The sequence below is a fragment of the Xenopus tropicalis genome, chromosome 3 (genome assembly GCF_000004195.4).
Source record: "Xenopus tropicalis strain Nigerian chromosome 3, UCB_Xtro_10.0, whole genome shotgun sequence".
NCBI classification, from domain to species: domain Eukaryota; kingdom Metazoa; phylum Chordata; class Amphibia; order Anura; family Pipidae; genus Xenopus; species Xenopus tropicalis.
Genome location: NC_030679.2, coordinates 19,924,527 through 19,940,165, shown reverse-complemented (window position 1 = coordinate 19,940,165; position 15,639 = coordinate 19,924,527). Strand labels below are relative to the sequence as shown.

The 15,639-nt window shown below is 39.3% G+C and overlaps 1 protein-coding gene across 3 annotated transcripts in view; it reads right to left on the bottom strand.

Moving 5' to 3' along the window:
- Positions 1 to 303: 303 nt before the first annotated feature.
- Positions 304 to 15,639, bottom strand: part of ltc4s.2 (leukotriene C4 synthase, gene 2) — a 36,832-nt gene continuing 21,496 nt past the window's right edge. For 2 of the 3 annotated variants that reach the window (XM_031897591.1, XM_031897592.1), the window contains 5 exons: positions 13,151 to 13,260; positions 11,846 to 11,945; positions 10,182 to 10,252; positions 8,509 to 8,590; positions 304 to 826 (listed from right to left, as the gene is read on the bottom strand). In XM_031897591.1, the coding sequence (XP_031753451.1) occupies positions 715 to 826; positions 8,509 to 8,590; positions 10,182 to 10,252; positions 11,846 to 11,945; positions 13,151 to 13,208 (423 nt within the window). In that variant the 5' untranslated portion in view covers positions 13,209 to 13,260 and the 3' untranslated portion in view covers positions 304 to 714. The remainder of the gene's footprint in view (positions 827 to 8,508; positions 8,591 to 10,181; positions 10,253 to 11,845; positions 11,946 to 13,150; positions 13,261 to 15,639) is intronic. The other variant, NM_001113094.1, reaches the window with a different exon arrangement.

Genomic DNA, 15,639 nt, shown 5'->3' with positions numbered 1-15,639 from the left:
TAAAGTGAAACTTAAACACATTATTGGTTTCCAAGAATGAGTGCCAATGCTCCTAAAATGGCTGCTGGAACAATTCCTGTTTGGGAAAAATAAAGAGGATTCGTGGAAACGAATGTCCATTTGAACTCAAATTTTTTGAGTTTTAACAATGCATTCAACTCGAAAAATTTGGGATTTTAGAATGTAAACTCCAGATTTTAATTCAAACGATTCAAGCATTATGGTGACATTTTATAAATGCAGCAATGATCAAGTTTAATTCGAATGAGAGAACTGTCTCAGAAACTGCCCCAAAGCCACCAATCACTTTCAATTATATGTTTATTAAAATTGTCTTTTAAATTATTTTTATCCACAGCTGTTAGAGAAAACATAATGGAAAAATCATTTTTAACCTTCCTTTGCCAATACTATACTTATCCTTACTGTGCTTTAAATTATGGGGCAATAGAGACGTTTTGGACTGAAACAAAAGTAAATGAAAGCCCAGCTACAGAATTTGCCATCTGCTTACCAGGTATCACTGACCCCACATTTTAAATCAAAACAATCTGTATTTCTTTAAAAAATACACAAAAAAGTAGCAACACAAGTTGAAATATAGATTAGTCTGTACATATAGGAGATGGAAATAGGCCAGGCGTATATACGAAGTGGCTTTGTATGCACATTACATCTAACTGCTCTTCTTTCATTGTTGGATTCAGTGGGAATTTATATTATTCTCAAACCCAGATAATGTGAAAGCAGCTCATGTAGGATCCCTGCCGCTGACAGACCAATGAGGAGCCAGAGGATCCCAGCATTGAGATACATAGGGCCAAGCCTGAAATGAGAAAAGAATAAGATGAAACCAACCGTGCAACAGGGGGCTTTGCTCTGTAATTGGAGCTTTTCTTTATTGCTATGTTAGCAGTTTGTTATTAAAGCATTACAAGTAGGAATTTATTGTTAGAACTTCACAGCATAGTGCTGGGCATACTTTTCAATAAGCTTGGCACAGTTCTGCCAAGCAATATGTATCGACAGAAATAGGCAGATGACTAACTCTTTTACTGCACAAAGGTATAATCTATGGCACTGGCATAGAACTGACACTATAGTAGATTCTACAGATTTCTCATCGATCAACATCACAGACAAGGTGGTACAGAAAGTTTAATTGCATCCTGCATAAAATTTCTTATGTTAATTGTTTGTTTACAAAAATGTCCAAGGAAAATCTGAATTGTGAAGAAAATGTGTATACTTTCCTATTAATTTGATCGCCCCTGCCAGAACTTAGTAATGTATTTATTATTCTAACTATGCAAGCCTGTTGAACACTAACAGGGAATGATAAATAAATGTTTGCACAAGTAATTGGATATGGAAAAGGGTTATTAAGTTTCCCCAAAATTAAGATTGTGCCGAGACCGAGACGTCCGAGAAGAATCTCCATTAAGTCCGTGCCTATCATTTAGTTCAATGGAATACACCTATTCCCTGTTAGTGTTTCATCTGTCAGGTGGTTTCCATAGAAATAAATGACAGGCTTTAGTGGCACTTTTCTGCCAGCTGAAAAATGCAGATAAAGAATTTACTCCATAAGCCTAATACTTCCTGTCATAATGCTGATAATTACTGATGATTGTCTCTATGTGTGTTGATGGCAGGGTATTTTCTGGCGTTTAATAGCCGTGACAAGTAGTTGGCTTAGTCCTAAGTACAAACATGCCCTTTGCACTTGCGGTCATAAATACCTGTAAGTAAATTCTGAAATAATATTAAATATAGTCTCGCTAACACAAGTGTTGTCTGAAAGTACTGCAGGAAGACTGAGCAGTGGGAAATAGCCTTTCAGGCAAGCTGAGTCAAGGTACCAAGGCATGAGACCAATTGTATTAAGGCAGATCAACATTTCTTCATCCTGCAGCAACCCTAAGCTGCCCAACACACCATGCTGACTTATATACTTGCCTGCAACCCATCCTCTGGACATCACTGAAGGGCATGGGTATATAAATAACAGAGGCAATCTTTGGTATCTGTCAGAAGTTTGGATGGAACAGAGTGGGGGAGGGTCCTGATAAAGGGGACAATTGATTGACCCCAATCCAGCCTCTCCCATGAGTTTCGGGCATCACAGGTGAAGGGTCAAGAGAAGTACCTGACAACAGTTGTCAGGGGATAGGTCAGGTCATAAAAAAAAGTCTTCAACAATAAAAGACAAATGCAAGCCTCTCTCTGGTAATCAAGATAACCTAACATCTACTACTACTGTGTTTTATGGGCTCAAGAGACAAAGTGCAAAGGAGCACTGATGCGCAACATCAGAACACAGGCACCATTAGCTGATAACACTGATGTATGTGCAGATTATAGGCCAAAGCTCACACGTGTATGCAATCATGCTCCGTCACTGGTGCCAAAGAACGGGAAGGCAAAAACATCACCTTGGAGAGGTAACTCACCATTTAAGTGGGAATCGGGTGATGTGGCTTGAAGTTTTCCTCTGGATTCAATTACCTTTTGTTTTTCGGGGGGGGGGGGGGGGGGTCCAATAGTTACATAGTTACATAGTTACATAGGGTTGAAAAAAGACCAGTGTCCATCAAGTTCAACCCATCCAAGTAAACCCAGCACACTTAACCCACACCTACCAATCTATACACTCACATACATACACTATATATACAACCACTAGTACTAACTGTAGATATTAGTATCACAATAGCCTTGGATATTCTGATTGATCAAGAACTCATCCAGGCCCCTCTTAAAGGCATTAACAGAATCTGCCATTACCACATCACTAGGAAGGGCATTCCACAACCTCACTGCCCTCACCGTGAAAAACCACCTACGCTGCTTCAAATGGAAGCTCCTTTCCTCTAATCTAAAGGGGTGACCTCTGGTGCGCTGATTGTTTTTATGGGAAAAAAGAACATCCCCCAACTGCCTATAATCCCCTCTAATGTACTTGTACAGAGTAATCATGTCCCCTCGCAAGCGCCTCTTTTCCAGAGAAAACAACCCCAACCTTGACAGTCTCACCTCATAGTTAAAATCTTCCATCCCCTTAACCAGTTTAGTTGCACGTCTCTGCACTCTCTCCAGCTCATTAATATCCTTCTTAAGGACTGGAGCCCAAAACTGCACTGCATACTCAAGGTGAGGCCTTACCAGGGACCTATAAAGGGGCAAAATTATGTTCTCATCCCTTGAGTCAATGCCCTTTTTTATACAAGACAGCACTTTATTTGCTTTAGTAGCCACAGAATGACACTGCCTGGCATTAGACAACTTGTTATCAACAAAAACCCCTAGATCCTTCTCCATTAAGGAAACCCCCAACACACTACCATTCAGTAGATAGTTTGCATTTATATTATTTCTACCAAAGTGCATAACTTTGCACTTATCAACATTGAACCTCATTTTCCAGTTTGCTGCCCAGTTATCTAATTTTGTCAAATCGCTCTGCAAAGCAGCAGCATCCTGCATGGAACTTATAGTTTTGCACAATTTAGGGGCTGATTTACTAACCCACGAATCCGACCCGAATTGGAAAAGTTCCGACTTGAAAACGAATATTTTGCGACTTTTTCGTATGTTTTGCGATTTTTTCGGATTCTGTACGAATTTTTCGGATCCAATACGATTTTTGCGTAAAAACGCGAGTTTTTCGTATCCATTACGAAAGTTGCGTAAAAAGTTGCGCATTTTGCGTAGCGTTAAAACTTACGCGAACAGCAGAAACCTTATCCACATTTACATCCTAAATTAACTATTGAAAGGACAGTCGAGACAAATAAGAATCAAGGTAAACTTTATTGGGGCTGAATACAAACGGTCCTCCCACAGATGCTGACCTTATTGAGTTTTATTTTTAATATGGGACCTCAAAGGCTACACCATACTATTAAGTTCAAATGACCAATTTTGAATATAAAGAAACCGTCAAGTTTAATTTATTTTTTTTTCTCTTATTTTTATTTTCTTGTTATGTCTTTCCTATTCACCCTTTGGCCCCACTATTTATCAAGAATGGGACCACTTCTCTCTTCCTTCTTCTCTCTTTTCTCTCTTCTCTCTTTAAGGATATAGATTGTTCAAAATGACATTATATTGATATCCAACCTGTAAAAGTTAAAATGCAAATAAAAATCATTGAAAAGAAAACTTACGCGAAAAGTTGCGCATTTTTCGCGTAAGTTTTAACGCTACGCAAAATGCGCAACTTTTTACGCAACTTTCGTAATGGATAGGAAAACTCGCGTTTTTACGCAAAAATCGTATTGGATCCGAAAAATTCGTAAAGAATCCGAAAAAATCGCAAAACATACGAAAAAAACGCAAAGTACCGATCATTACGAAAAAAACGCAATCGGACTCCATTCGACCCGTTCGTGGGTAAGTAAATCAGCCCCATAGTGTCATCAGCAAAAATAGAAACAGTACTGTCTATGCCCACCTCCAGGTCATTAATAAACAAGTTAAAAAGCAAAGGCCCAAGGACTGACCCCTGCGGTACTCCACTAACCACACTGGTCCAATTAGAAAATGTTCCATTTACAACCACTCTTTGTAATCTATCCTTCAGCCAGTTCTCTATCCAATTACAAATATTATGTTCTAGGCCAATATTCCTTAATTTGATCATTAACCTTCTGTGAGGTACTGTATCAAACGCTTTAGCAAAGTCCAAGTAGATGACATCAACTGCCATTCCAGCATCGAGGTTCCTGCTCACCTCCTCATAAAAGGCGACTAAATTAGTCTGGCAAGATCTGTTACGCATAAAACCATGCTGGCACAAACTAATAGTATTGTGAACTGCAATGTATTCAAGTACCCTATCCCTTATTACCCCTTCCAAAAGTTTTCCTACTACTGATGTCAGACTAACAGGCCTATAGTTTTCAGGCTGAGAACGGGATCCCTTTTTAAATAACGGCACCACATTAGCAATCCGCCAGTCTCTTGGCACCATGCCAGACCTCAATGAATCCTGAAAAATTAAGTGAAGAGGTTTGGCAATCACAGCGCTCAGCTCATTTAATACCCTGGGATGAATCCCATCCGGCCCTGGACCTTTGTTTACCTTTACATGTTCAAGTCTCTTTTGAATTTCCTCCCGAGTGACCCATGCGCCAATAGCTAAATTACTAGAACTGGGCATATTACAAGGGAAGCCTTCATTATCTGGCTCCTCAGATGTATAGACAGATGAAAAATAAGAGTTCAAAATTTCAGCTTTTTCCCCATTCTCATCAACCAACTTACCCCCCCGTGATAATAAAGTTCCCACCCCTTCTTGCTTCATTTTTTTACTATTCACATAATTAAAAAATAATTTAGGATTCTTTTTACTCCTAGCAGCAATATCCCTTTCCATTTCTATTTTAGCTTGCTTGATAGCTTTTTTGCATGCTTTATTTGCTTCCTTGTACCTGATGAAAGTTTCTGCTGTCCCAGCTAACTTGAATGCCCTAAAAGCACGTTTTTTCTTACCAACCTCGACAATAACACTTTTATTCAGCCATAAAGGTTTTGCTTTGCGATGCCTCTCCTTGCTTACAAGGGGGATATACTGTTGTGTATACCTACAAAGCAATGTTTTAAAGATGTTCCATTTTCCTTCTGTGTCTAACCCCATGAAAAGCCTTTCCCAGTTGACACATTGCAGAGATGCCCTTATACTGGCAAAGTCTGCACGTCTAAAATTGAGCGTATTAGTTACTCCCTTATAGCGCTGTCTCTGCAGCATTATCTCAAAGGAGACCATGTTGTGATCACTGTTCCCCAAATGCTCACCCACACAAATGTTAGAGATGAGTTCATTATTATTAGAAATCACCAGGTCCAAAATAGCGTCATTCCTAGTGGGTTCTTGAACTGCCTGAAATAAAAAGTTGTCATTTAGCATATTTACAAACCTACTAGCTTTTTCTGACTTAGCCACCCCATTACTCCAGTCAATGTCCGGATAATTAAAGTCCCCCATAACAACAACTTGACCTAGTTTTGAAGCCTCCTCCATTTGCAACAATAGCTGGGCCTCATGCCTCTTTTACTGTAAGCTGTATTCATTTTTAAAGGCTTTTATTTTAGTTTTACATACATTAAAAGAAAAGCTGTTTAACATTTGGTTCATTGAGTCTGTGACAGTATTATCAGTGCTATGCATGTTTAATCTACTTTTTTTTATATTTATTTATTTTCATTTTGCAATCAACCTACCGCCCCCATCATCAAGTCATTGTCCTCTTACATTTTCCTTTTCCTCCTTCTTAGTAAATAATAAAAACAACCCAAGAATGATTTGTTTTCCCATTGTGTGCTCTTGTGTCTTATATATATATATACCTGCACCTGTAGAAAGCACGCCACGGCAATTAGATTTGCATTATTCTGTACCCATATCTATGCGTTTTGATCCGCCCAGTATCATTGTCAGGATAGTGACAGGAAGCAAAACACACATATAAATACAAACGTTAACCAATCAGTGTACATCACCAACTATCATATGCATATGAATAAAACACAACTCAATCTATCGAATAATTATGATGTATAACTCATAACACAAACCATGTCTACAAGACTATATAAATCACCTCAATATGTGCATAACAGAAAATTGTAAGGTATCAATACACACCAATTTTAAAATCAATACTTTCAAAACCTAGTTGGGTACACTCATAATTTACTCCAACATAATCACTCATAAAGTCTCATTGGAAGTGGACTCCATCGTACATATCATTCCTTTTCATATCTTAATTCATTGGCCCACACTCCCAAATTTTACAAAACTCAATCATTATTAAGATTAATGAGAGGATACATATTGCCTATATTATCCAAAAGCTTTGGGCTGGGGTACCTTGGGCCCACCACAAAAAAAAAAGCTAGCTGCTGCCCGCCGCTCGGCCAGGACCGTGGATTCGGCTGAATTTAAACCCTGTTGAAAAAATCCCAAATCCTGCCCGAATACCGAACCGAATCCAGGATTCGGTGCATCCCTATAAAATACATAAAGGTATTATTTTACTGGGCCACAAAAAAATTTATATATATATATATATATATATGTGTGTATATTAAAAGTTAGCTTTAAAGTCTCACCCAATAACAGATGAAGATTATCCTCTATACAGGTACTACAAACATCTATCTACTGGATTGCTTGGGAATTGGGGTTTACTTAATAAGGAGTCTTCTGGTAACTTGGAGAACCATGGTTACTGCACACTTAAAGTGGAACTCTGGCTTCGACACAATATGTATATTATGAATAAATACCATTTTTATATGCTAAAATCCATCTGCAAAACAGTTCTTCATCATTTGAAATCCTGGCAGGGGAGGAGGGACTGAAACATGAATGTTACAAGTTGTTAGAACTTCTCCCCAGCTTTCAGACAGCACACCGGAACTAGATAACCCACAATGCATTGCACTGTGATTTACATTTCCTTATTGATACCATGTGTGCAGGGAATTGTGGGATTTGTATGCTGAAGGCAGGCTCAGGGCGGTCGACTACTAACATGTTTTAAAGTAGCCAGCCAGATCAGCAGTGTACCAGGGGGCGGGGCTTAGGGAACTGTTCCAAACCATATTATTACATTAAATTCATGAAAAGGCTGCTTTTTTTAATTGATGTTTATTGCAAAATTGCTTGAAATAATGTTTACTTTTCAAAGAGATTAAGTTGTGTTTGGGTGGAGTTTACCTTGTTTCTCCCTTTGTTTTTAATAAGGATTGCTTTAAAAAAATGGATTAATATCAATATATTTTATTAATATCAAATACTATAAAGGACTGTTAATTTGAGAAAAAAATCAAATCAGTCAGAAATAAGAAATTGTTTGTTGTGAAAAGTGTATGGAACTGTGAGAAATTGCATTGCGGTATATTGTCGCTTTTCATTGCTGGACAACGGATCCCATACCTGTACTATTAGCACATATATAAAAAAGGAGCAGACAGCAGGATTATGGATTATGGAGGCGTATTAGTTGCAGTACGTAGTAGAGCCAATGAATGATCCATGATGTGGTGCTTGGGGATAGATGATATCATTGTCTAGTTTTAAAAACCAGAAATAAAATAGACTTGGGCAACTCTCAGTTTCAAAGCAAAACTTCAGCGATTTCTGATTTTCGAGAAGACAATGTATTTGTGTTAATGACTTCTATCTTTTCCCCACAGCAATGTGGCGTGGCTTCCTGCTTTAGAATGGTGCCAACTGGAAAACTTACACTGATATAAAGAAACTAGATAGCTGTACTAATTATATCAGAAGCAGGGTGTACCATGAAACAGTAGATCCAGCAGCTGCTGGGGGCTCAGGAGCAGGGAGGCCCAAATGGAGCACAAAAAATTGTGCTCTGGATCCCAGTAAGTTCTAGTTATACCATTGTTTGGGAGTTTAGTTTTATTTGTCTGTTATCTTTCTTGTGATTTATTCATATAATATATATAGGCATTAAAATGTACTTTATTCATTACCTTTCCTTTGGTGAAGCACTGTAGCCTTGAAAGTAGCGATATCTAGCAAGAAGGTAAAGAAGTCCGCAGACAGAAGCTGTACCTAAAAAAACAAGACTTTCAGACTGAACAGACTAAACATTTTGTCATGTCCCCCTGAAGCAAAAATGTTACTGAGCAGTGAAAGTACAGGCTATTACAGGTATGAGACCCATTATCCAGAATGCTCGGGACCTGGGGTTTTCCAGATAAGGGGTTTTTCCGTAATTCTGATCTTCTACCTAAAGTATGCTAAAAATGTTATTTATAACAGTAATTAAACCCAATAGGACTGTTTTGCCTCCAATAAGGATTCATTATATCTTAGTTGGGATCAAGTACAAGGTACTGTTTTATTATTACAGAAAAAAAAGGAATCATTTTTAAAGATGTGAATTATTTGATTAAAATGGAGTCTATGGGAGATGGCCTTTCCGTAATTCGGAACTTTCTGGATAATGGGTTTCCGGATAAGGGGTCCAATATCTGTCCTTGATTGTATTTGAGTGTCCTCTGTACATTTCCTGCCGTCCAGATACATAACCAGTATCCTAAACCAAAATGTAATCAATAGCTTCTGTCTGCTAAATACTTAATTATGAGCTAAAACAACCTTCCTATAGGGTTAGGAGGGTTCCTAATTTATATATCCCAATGAACTTGTATAGCAAACTCAAAGGCAGCCAGGAATTTGTAATTCATAATTGCAGCACAGACTTACGTTTCAGGATAACACAGTACCCTTTTCTTCAGAGTAAAACTGATCAATACATTAACACAAATTGCAAACTCATTGGGAGCAACAGCAAAGGGGGAGAGGATTCTAGCACAAACACTAAGTACAAAACATTGCTTTTTGCATTTTTTTGGCCAAAGCACACTGCACTTGTTTTCATGAAAAAGGCATTTTTTTTGCAGCATCTATTTTTCATTGAATCTGGTAGAGAATACTGCATTATTGGTAAAAACATTTTTTGGAAAGCATTTTTGCATCTACCAAATTGCATTTACATTGGTAAATAAGAACAATGGAGCCAATAGGCACCCCTGGTAAAACTTCTTGGGAGTATGGAGTATGGCACCTGTGAAAAAAAACTCATATGCTATTACAAAGTATTCTCTGGTCCCCTTCCCCTCCTCTCATATGAATCCTCAAGGTCTGCTCACAGTGCCAGCATACATCCTTGTGCCTAGGTAACAGCTGTGCCAACGCCCACCAACACGCTCACTGTTGGAGAGAGCTAATAAGGTGTACTCCATCTTTAAACAATGCTTTTTTATTATGTGTAAACAGTTTTTATGGATTGTTATTGACAGCCCTCTGTTGCATAATTCAGTCAATTTTTGGCTGAAATATGGTAATGTATTGATTAGTTAAATCCATTCACCATTCCTGGCTAGCGTCTGCCCTTACCGTAGCCCAACTGCTCATCTTAGCAGAAACATACAAAATCATCTGAAAAAATCAGGGACCAGGCTGCTAAATGCACTGAGCAGGGCTGCCCTAAATGTAAAGGATTCTTTTTAAATGAAAATCAGTCTTTCATTTCTTTAATTGTTTAATTTTACCAATCAAATCCAACATATTTTTGTGTGACGCTTTGTTATTATGAGCAATTTTTCACCTTTAGTTGCTGCATGCATTAAGGACTCACCTTGATGAAAGAAAATGCCAGCTAACCACAGCACAGCTAAGAACATTGGAAAGTATTCTGTGCAGTTTACCCTAAAATAAAAAAATGAAAGTGGGTCAGGCACAAATGCAAAAGCTGCATATTTTTACTAATATATCACTAAATATATTAAGCTATTAGAAAATGATGTATATTTAATTATATATCTGTTGCTTCTTCCAACCACTTCCTACGTGTATGAATGCTGACCTGCATTACCAAGTGGTACAGTGTGTGCAACTAGTCTCAGGCTGAAGATCTAGTGGTACATCACAATCTATCTCTTGGGCAACTATGAGTTTTAGGTTTAGAACTCCAAGTACTGAGAGCCTGCATGAGAGAATACTTTTGAGAGGGGGGTTGCTAAGAGTAAGTTGCTTATTAACAACATTTTAAAATGATTACATTTAGGGGCACTTTTGCTAAAATTATTTTTACTTGGTATACATGGTATAAAGCTGGGTGAAACTGAAAACAATGAGGGGATTAACTTCCCCTTGAAGCTGAGTGAAACTGAAACCAATGAGGGGATTAATTTTCCCTTAAAATTGGGTGAAACTGAAAACAATGCCTCCAATAAGGTATCTTAATTGGGATCAAGTACAATGTTCTGGTTTATTACTAGAGAAAAAGGGAATAATTTTAAAAAAAAACAAAAACTAAATTATATGAATAAAATAGGGTTTATGGGAGTTGGTCATTCCGTAATTTGGAGCTTTCTGATTAATGGGTTTGCGGATAATGGATCCCATACCTGTACATAGATCTATGGCATTCAACTTAATGAAATGTATGTGTGACAATTGAACCTAGAGCCTTTTAGTGGCATAGACATAACCCATTGTGTAGTGTAAAGTTGAATGATCATTTTTTTTTTTTCAATAAATACAAGACCAAATATAATAATTTTCATTTAATTTGTTAACTAGGGTTTTCTTCCTCAAATATAGACAGGCCTAAAGCCAACAACCAACAACTGATCCCTCACCTGGAATTCCCGTACCACAGTGAGAGGCCGTGCTATAGACTTCAGTATCTCAGGCTACACACCAACCATAAAAGAATTAATTGTATTTGAAATGACTTACAATGTCTACATGATGAAACCACTTATTATTATGCTAGTTATATGCTAGGTGCCAGTAGAAATATGGCTAAAGTTTTGTTCAGGGCGCCGACCAATTAGCACTTAGCTTTTAATGGTGTAATAAAATGAATTCAATAAAAGAAAACTACTGATTGGACAGTATATTGGATGAATCAGGGCAAGTTTTGCCCATGTAACTATAGTTCATAACAGTATCCATCAGAAGAATCCTTTAACCCTGGCCCAAGAATGTTGGACCAGACAACCAGTAATGCCCATAGTGGGGTGCTGTAATATTGTGGTATTAGTTGTTTTCTATACCCAACCAAGTGCATTTTGTGTTGTTGATAAAATGATTTAAATTTTTATATGCCTCTTTGGTGCAATAATTCTCCAAGATCGCTATTTCCCTCACCCAGGACCTGATCCAATGGCAACCCACACTGTTGCACACTAGGCAAATGCCTTTTATGCCTACCCTTAGTTTTTGGCATATTTATGAGTTCATCAAACCTGGTTAAATGAATTTGTTTAGAAAACTTTCTTTTGTTTTCCTTACTGGGCTCTGAAGACTCTGTCAAATTCTGGTGGGCCAGATGTGCTGGGAGGGGACACGCCATACTTTCGTCGAGCTGCAATCACCTGTAAGGAAAAGTAAGCTGCAAGAAGAGTACCACAATTATATCTATATAATTATGCCTTAAAGGAAATATACCCCAAAAATAAATACTTAACCAACAGTTTATATTATGTTGCGACCTATTAAAAATTTTCGCCAAACTGAAATATACATCATTAAATATTGTCCTTTTGCATCTTTTCTCTTGAGCCACCATTTTGTGATGGGCTGTGTGCTCCCTCAGAGATCACATGACCAGAAATAATGCAGTTTTAACTGTAACAGAAAGAGGTGTGGAAGCAAAAGACAGAACTCTGCCCATTAATTGGTTGATGGGGCCTAGCATGTATGTGTGCCCTTGTTTGTTTGTGTGCACTGTGAATCCTTTCATCCCATGAGGCAGCCCTTAATTCTTAAAATGGCAATTTTCTATTTAAGTTTACCCAATGTTTAATATTTAAGTTTACCCAATACTACTAAAAAAGTATATTTATCTTATATGAAAATGGTTTATTTAGATGAAGCAGGGTTTTACATATGAGCTTGTTTATGCAATATACTTTTATAGAGACCTACATTGTTCGGGGGTGTCGTTTTACCTTAATGGCACAAAAGGCAAGCTGAGCTGTAAGTGGCAATTTAGCTCTTGGCACATTCTTCACATTCCAGCTGTGTGTATCTAGGATCTAGGTTCTGAAGTATGTTACTGAAAAGATCCAGCTAGGTCAGTGTAATATTGGTGTGTAGGCGCCATCTTAGTGCATTGTACCTGAGTCTGAGCTTTCAGAAGGAGCCAGCGCTACAAATTAAAACTGCTTTCAGGTAACCTATTGTTTCTCCTACTCCCATGTAACTGGAGGAGTCCCAAGCCAGACTTAAATTTCTTACTATTGAGTGCTATTCTGATACCTACTGGAGCTGCTATCTTGCCCCCTTCCCATTGTTCTGCTGATCAGCTGCTGGGAGGGGGTGATATCACTCCAACTTGCAGCGCAGCAGTAAAGTGTGACTGAAGGTCAACAAAGAACAGGTCACATCGCTGTGGTACCCTGGGAAATGAAGAATATGGCTAGCCTCCATCTGCTGGAGAAGCTCTATTAACTGAATCATGTTTTCCCTTAAGGCCGCTGGGAGCAACATCAAAGGGGGTGATGAGAAATATGTTGCCCCTGAGTCAATGATTGGGGATCACTGGCTTAACAGATTCTGCGAATTGTTGACAATGTTTAGCACTGTTTTCTGTACCTTGTTCCAGGACTCCAAGCAGAGTGACAGCACCCAGAAGAACTATGTGATGTAGCATGTTTTATTTTCTGAATCGTATCTGCCTTCTCATACGATAATTCATAAGGGACCTGTTCAGGTGGACATTAAAGTCAATCATAAAAATTATTTCATGGAGTTTCTTTTAGCAAAAAAGTAATTTGTGCAGTATATCAGTGTGTAATACCTTTTCTATACACAGTTCAAAGCTCAATGTTACATACCCTTATTTAAGGTTTTCCTGTATTTTACACCATTTGTTGTGGACCCGCCAATATATAATGAATAATGCATCTCCCTGATTCTACAATTTTTTAGATTTTAGACCATTTCTTCAGTTTCTTGAAAAACACTAATTGTGGGGGGGGGGGGGTTGTTCTAGTGTAATAGATAGGCTACAACACAAAAGTAGTATAATTGTAGCAAATGATGGCCACTCCACAAAAAGCTTTTTTCAGCATATAGCCAACATCAAGTACAGACAAATATTAAAGAAAGTGTTTTTCTCACTTATCTCATTTGTCTGATATATATAAGTCCTGTCAGAACAAGGGCCACATTGGCTTGTTGATTCAGTCCTGATGGCCTGCATTGTTGCCTAATATGATCAGCCAATGTTAGCTAGCACAAGGTGGCCTATTAGGCAAGATTTGCACCTTTTCCAACCTCACCAAACATCTCAAGGTGTATAGAAAAATGCATAATTTTGCATTTCTACACTAAAATCCACTCCACGTGTCTGCACTTAAGCATACACTGTGCCTGTCATTGTAACCAAGTGCAGAACTACTGAACGTGCGGGGGTGCACCCAGGCCTGCACCCCCCCTAGCCCTCCAAACGCTTGCATCAATGTGAATCCATGGCGAAAACTGTGTCTGGTGTAGTGGGCCCGGCTGCTCGGCCTGCACCCTAGCCCTGACGCTAATAGTTATGTTACTGAGTGCAGATACAGAGAGGAAGCAGAAACAGCCTCATTTGACAGTAGCATTAACATCCTGGATTGTTGCAGTAATTAGCCCTGCCGTGCTTCTCAAAGGTATCTTGAGAATCCTGAACTCTGATCCTCCAGTGCAGTGCTGTCCAACTGGCGACCCCCCTCTGTGTGGCCCCCCACCTGTCTGGCTGCTTTGATGGTTTACCTTTGTGTAAGCTTTAAATGGTATCAGTACTGAGATTAACTGGCCCCCTGCATGGTTCACACCTCAGATTCAGGTTGTAAACCCTCTGTATTGTTTAAAAATGTAATCCTCTGTGGTGTTCACACCTTTTAATCCCTGCATTGTTCACCCCCTGCAGTATTCACACCTCAGGCTCAGGCTGTAATCACTCACATTGTTCACCTGTTCACACCTCAGACATTGTATGTACTGCCTGACCTATGCTGCAGACAGCATAGGGCAGGGAGGGTATGGCGCACACACAGGCAGGGTAGGGCAGAGCATGGCACACATAGGCAGGGTAGGGCAGGCAGAGCATGGCACACAGGCAGCATAGGGCAGGCAGAGTATGGCACACACAGGAAGCATAGGGCAGGCAGAGTATGGCACACACAGGAAGCATAGGGCAGGCAGAGTATGGCACACACATGAAGCATAGGGCAGGCAGAGTATGGCACACACAGGCAGGGTAGGGCAGGCAGAGCATGGCACACACACACAGGAAGCATAGGGCAGGCAGAGTATGGCACACACAGGCAGGGTATGGCAGACAGAGTATGGCACACACAGGCAGGGTAGGGCAGGAATATACACTTCGTCTGCCCTTGCACTTATTCTCATAATCACTCATTCACTGGAATTAAAATAGTTGGCTGATGGTCTGTGCCTTATATACTATATTTATACAAGCAGCACGAATCAACTGTTTCTGTAGACATACGACTTGGGAACTTTGTCCCCCTGAAAGGTTGAATCTACTGTGGCTTGATAAAAGGCAAAGCCCTGGAAGTTACATGTCAGTGCTGTTACTGCATTCTGACCTCGAAAGTAGCCACTATATGTTAGGATAGCGCTGTCCAACTTCTGTGGTACATGGTGGAGGGCTGATAATGGAAGTCAGTTTTGACCACTCTACCTTTTTAAACCACACCCATGTTATCACACTAATGGTGGTAGCACAGCAAAAACCCAAATGGTTGGTGCTCACTGTAGGGATATCACCCTCCATTCATATGTGAAAGAAGTTTATTATGCCATATTAAGACATATCCTTAAATCCATATGCCTCCTCCTCCCCTGTGGATAGCCCAGCAACCCCCAGCACATAATTACACACCTTAGGGACCATACAATTACTATTTCCAAATGCTAACAAACTCCCAGAACAAACCCCTGCCAGGTTCACCTCCTACGGGCAGCATAGGGCAGGCAGAGTATTGCACACACACGCAGCATAGGACAGGCAGAGTGCTGCCTGTGTGTGCCATATTCTGCCTGCCCTATGCTGCCTGTGTGTGCCATACTCTGCCTGC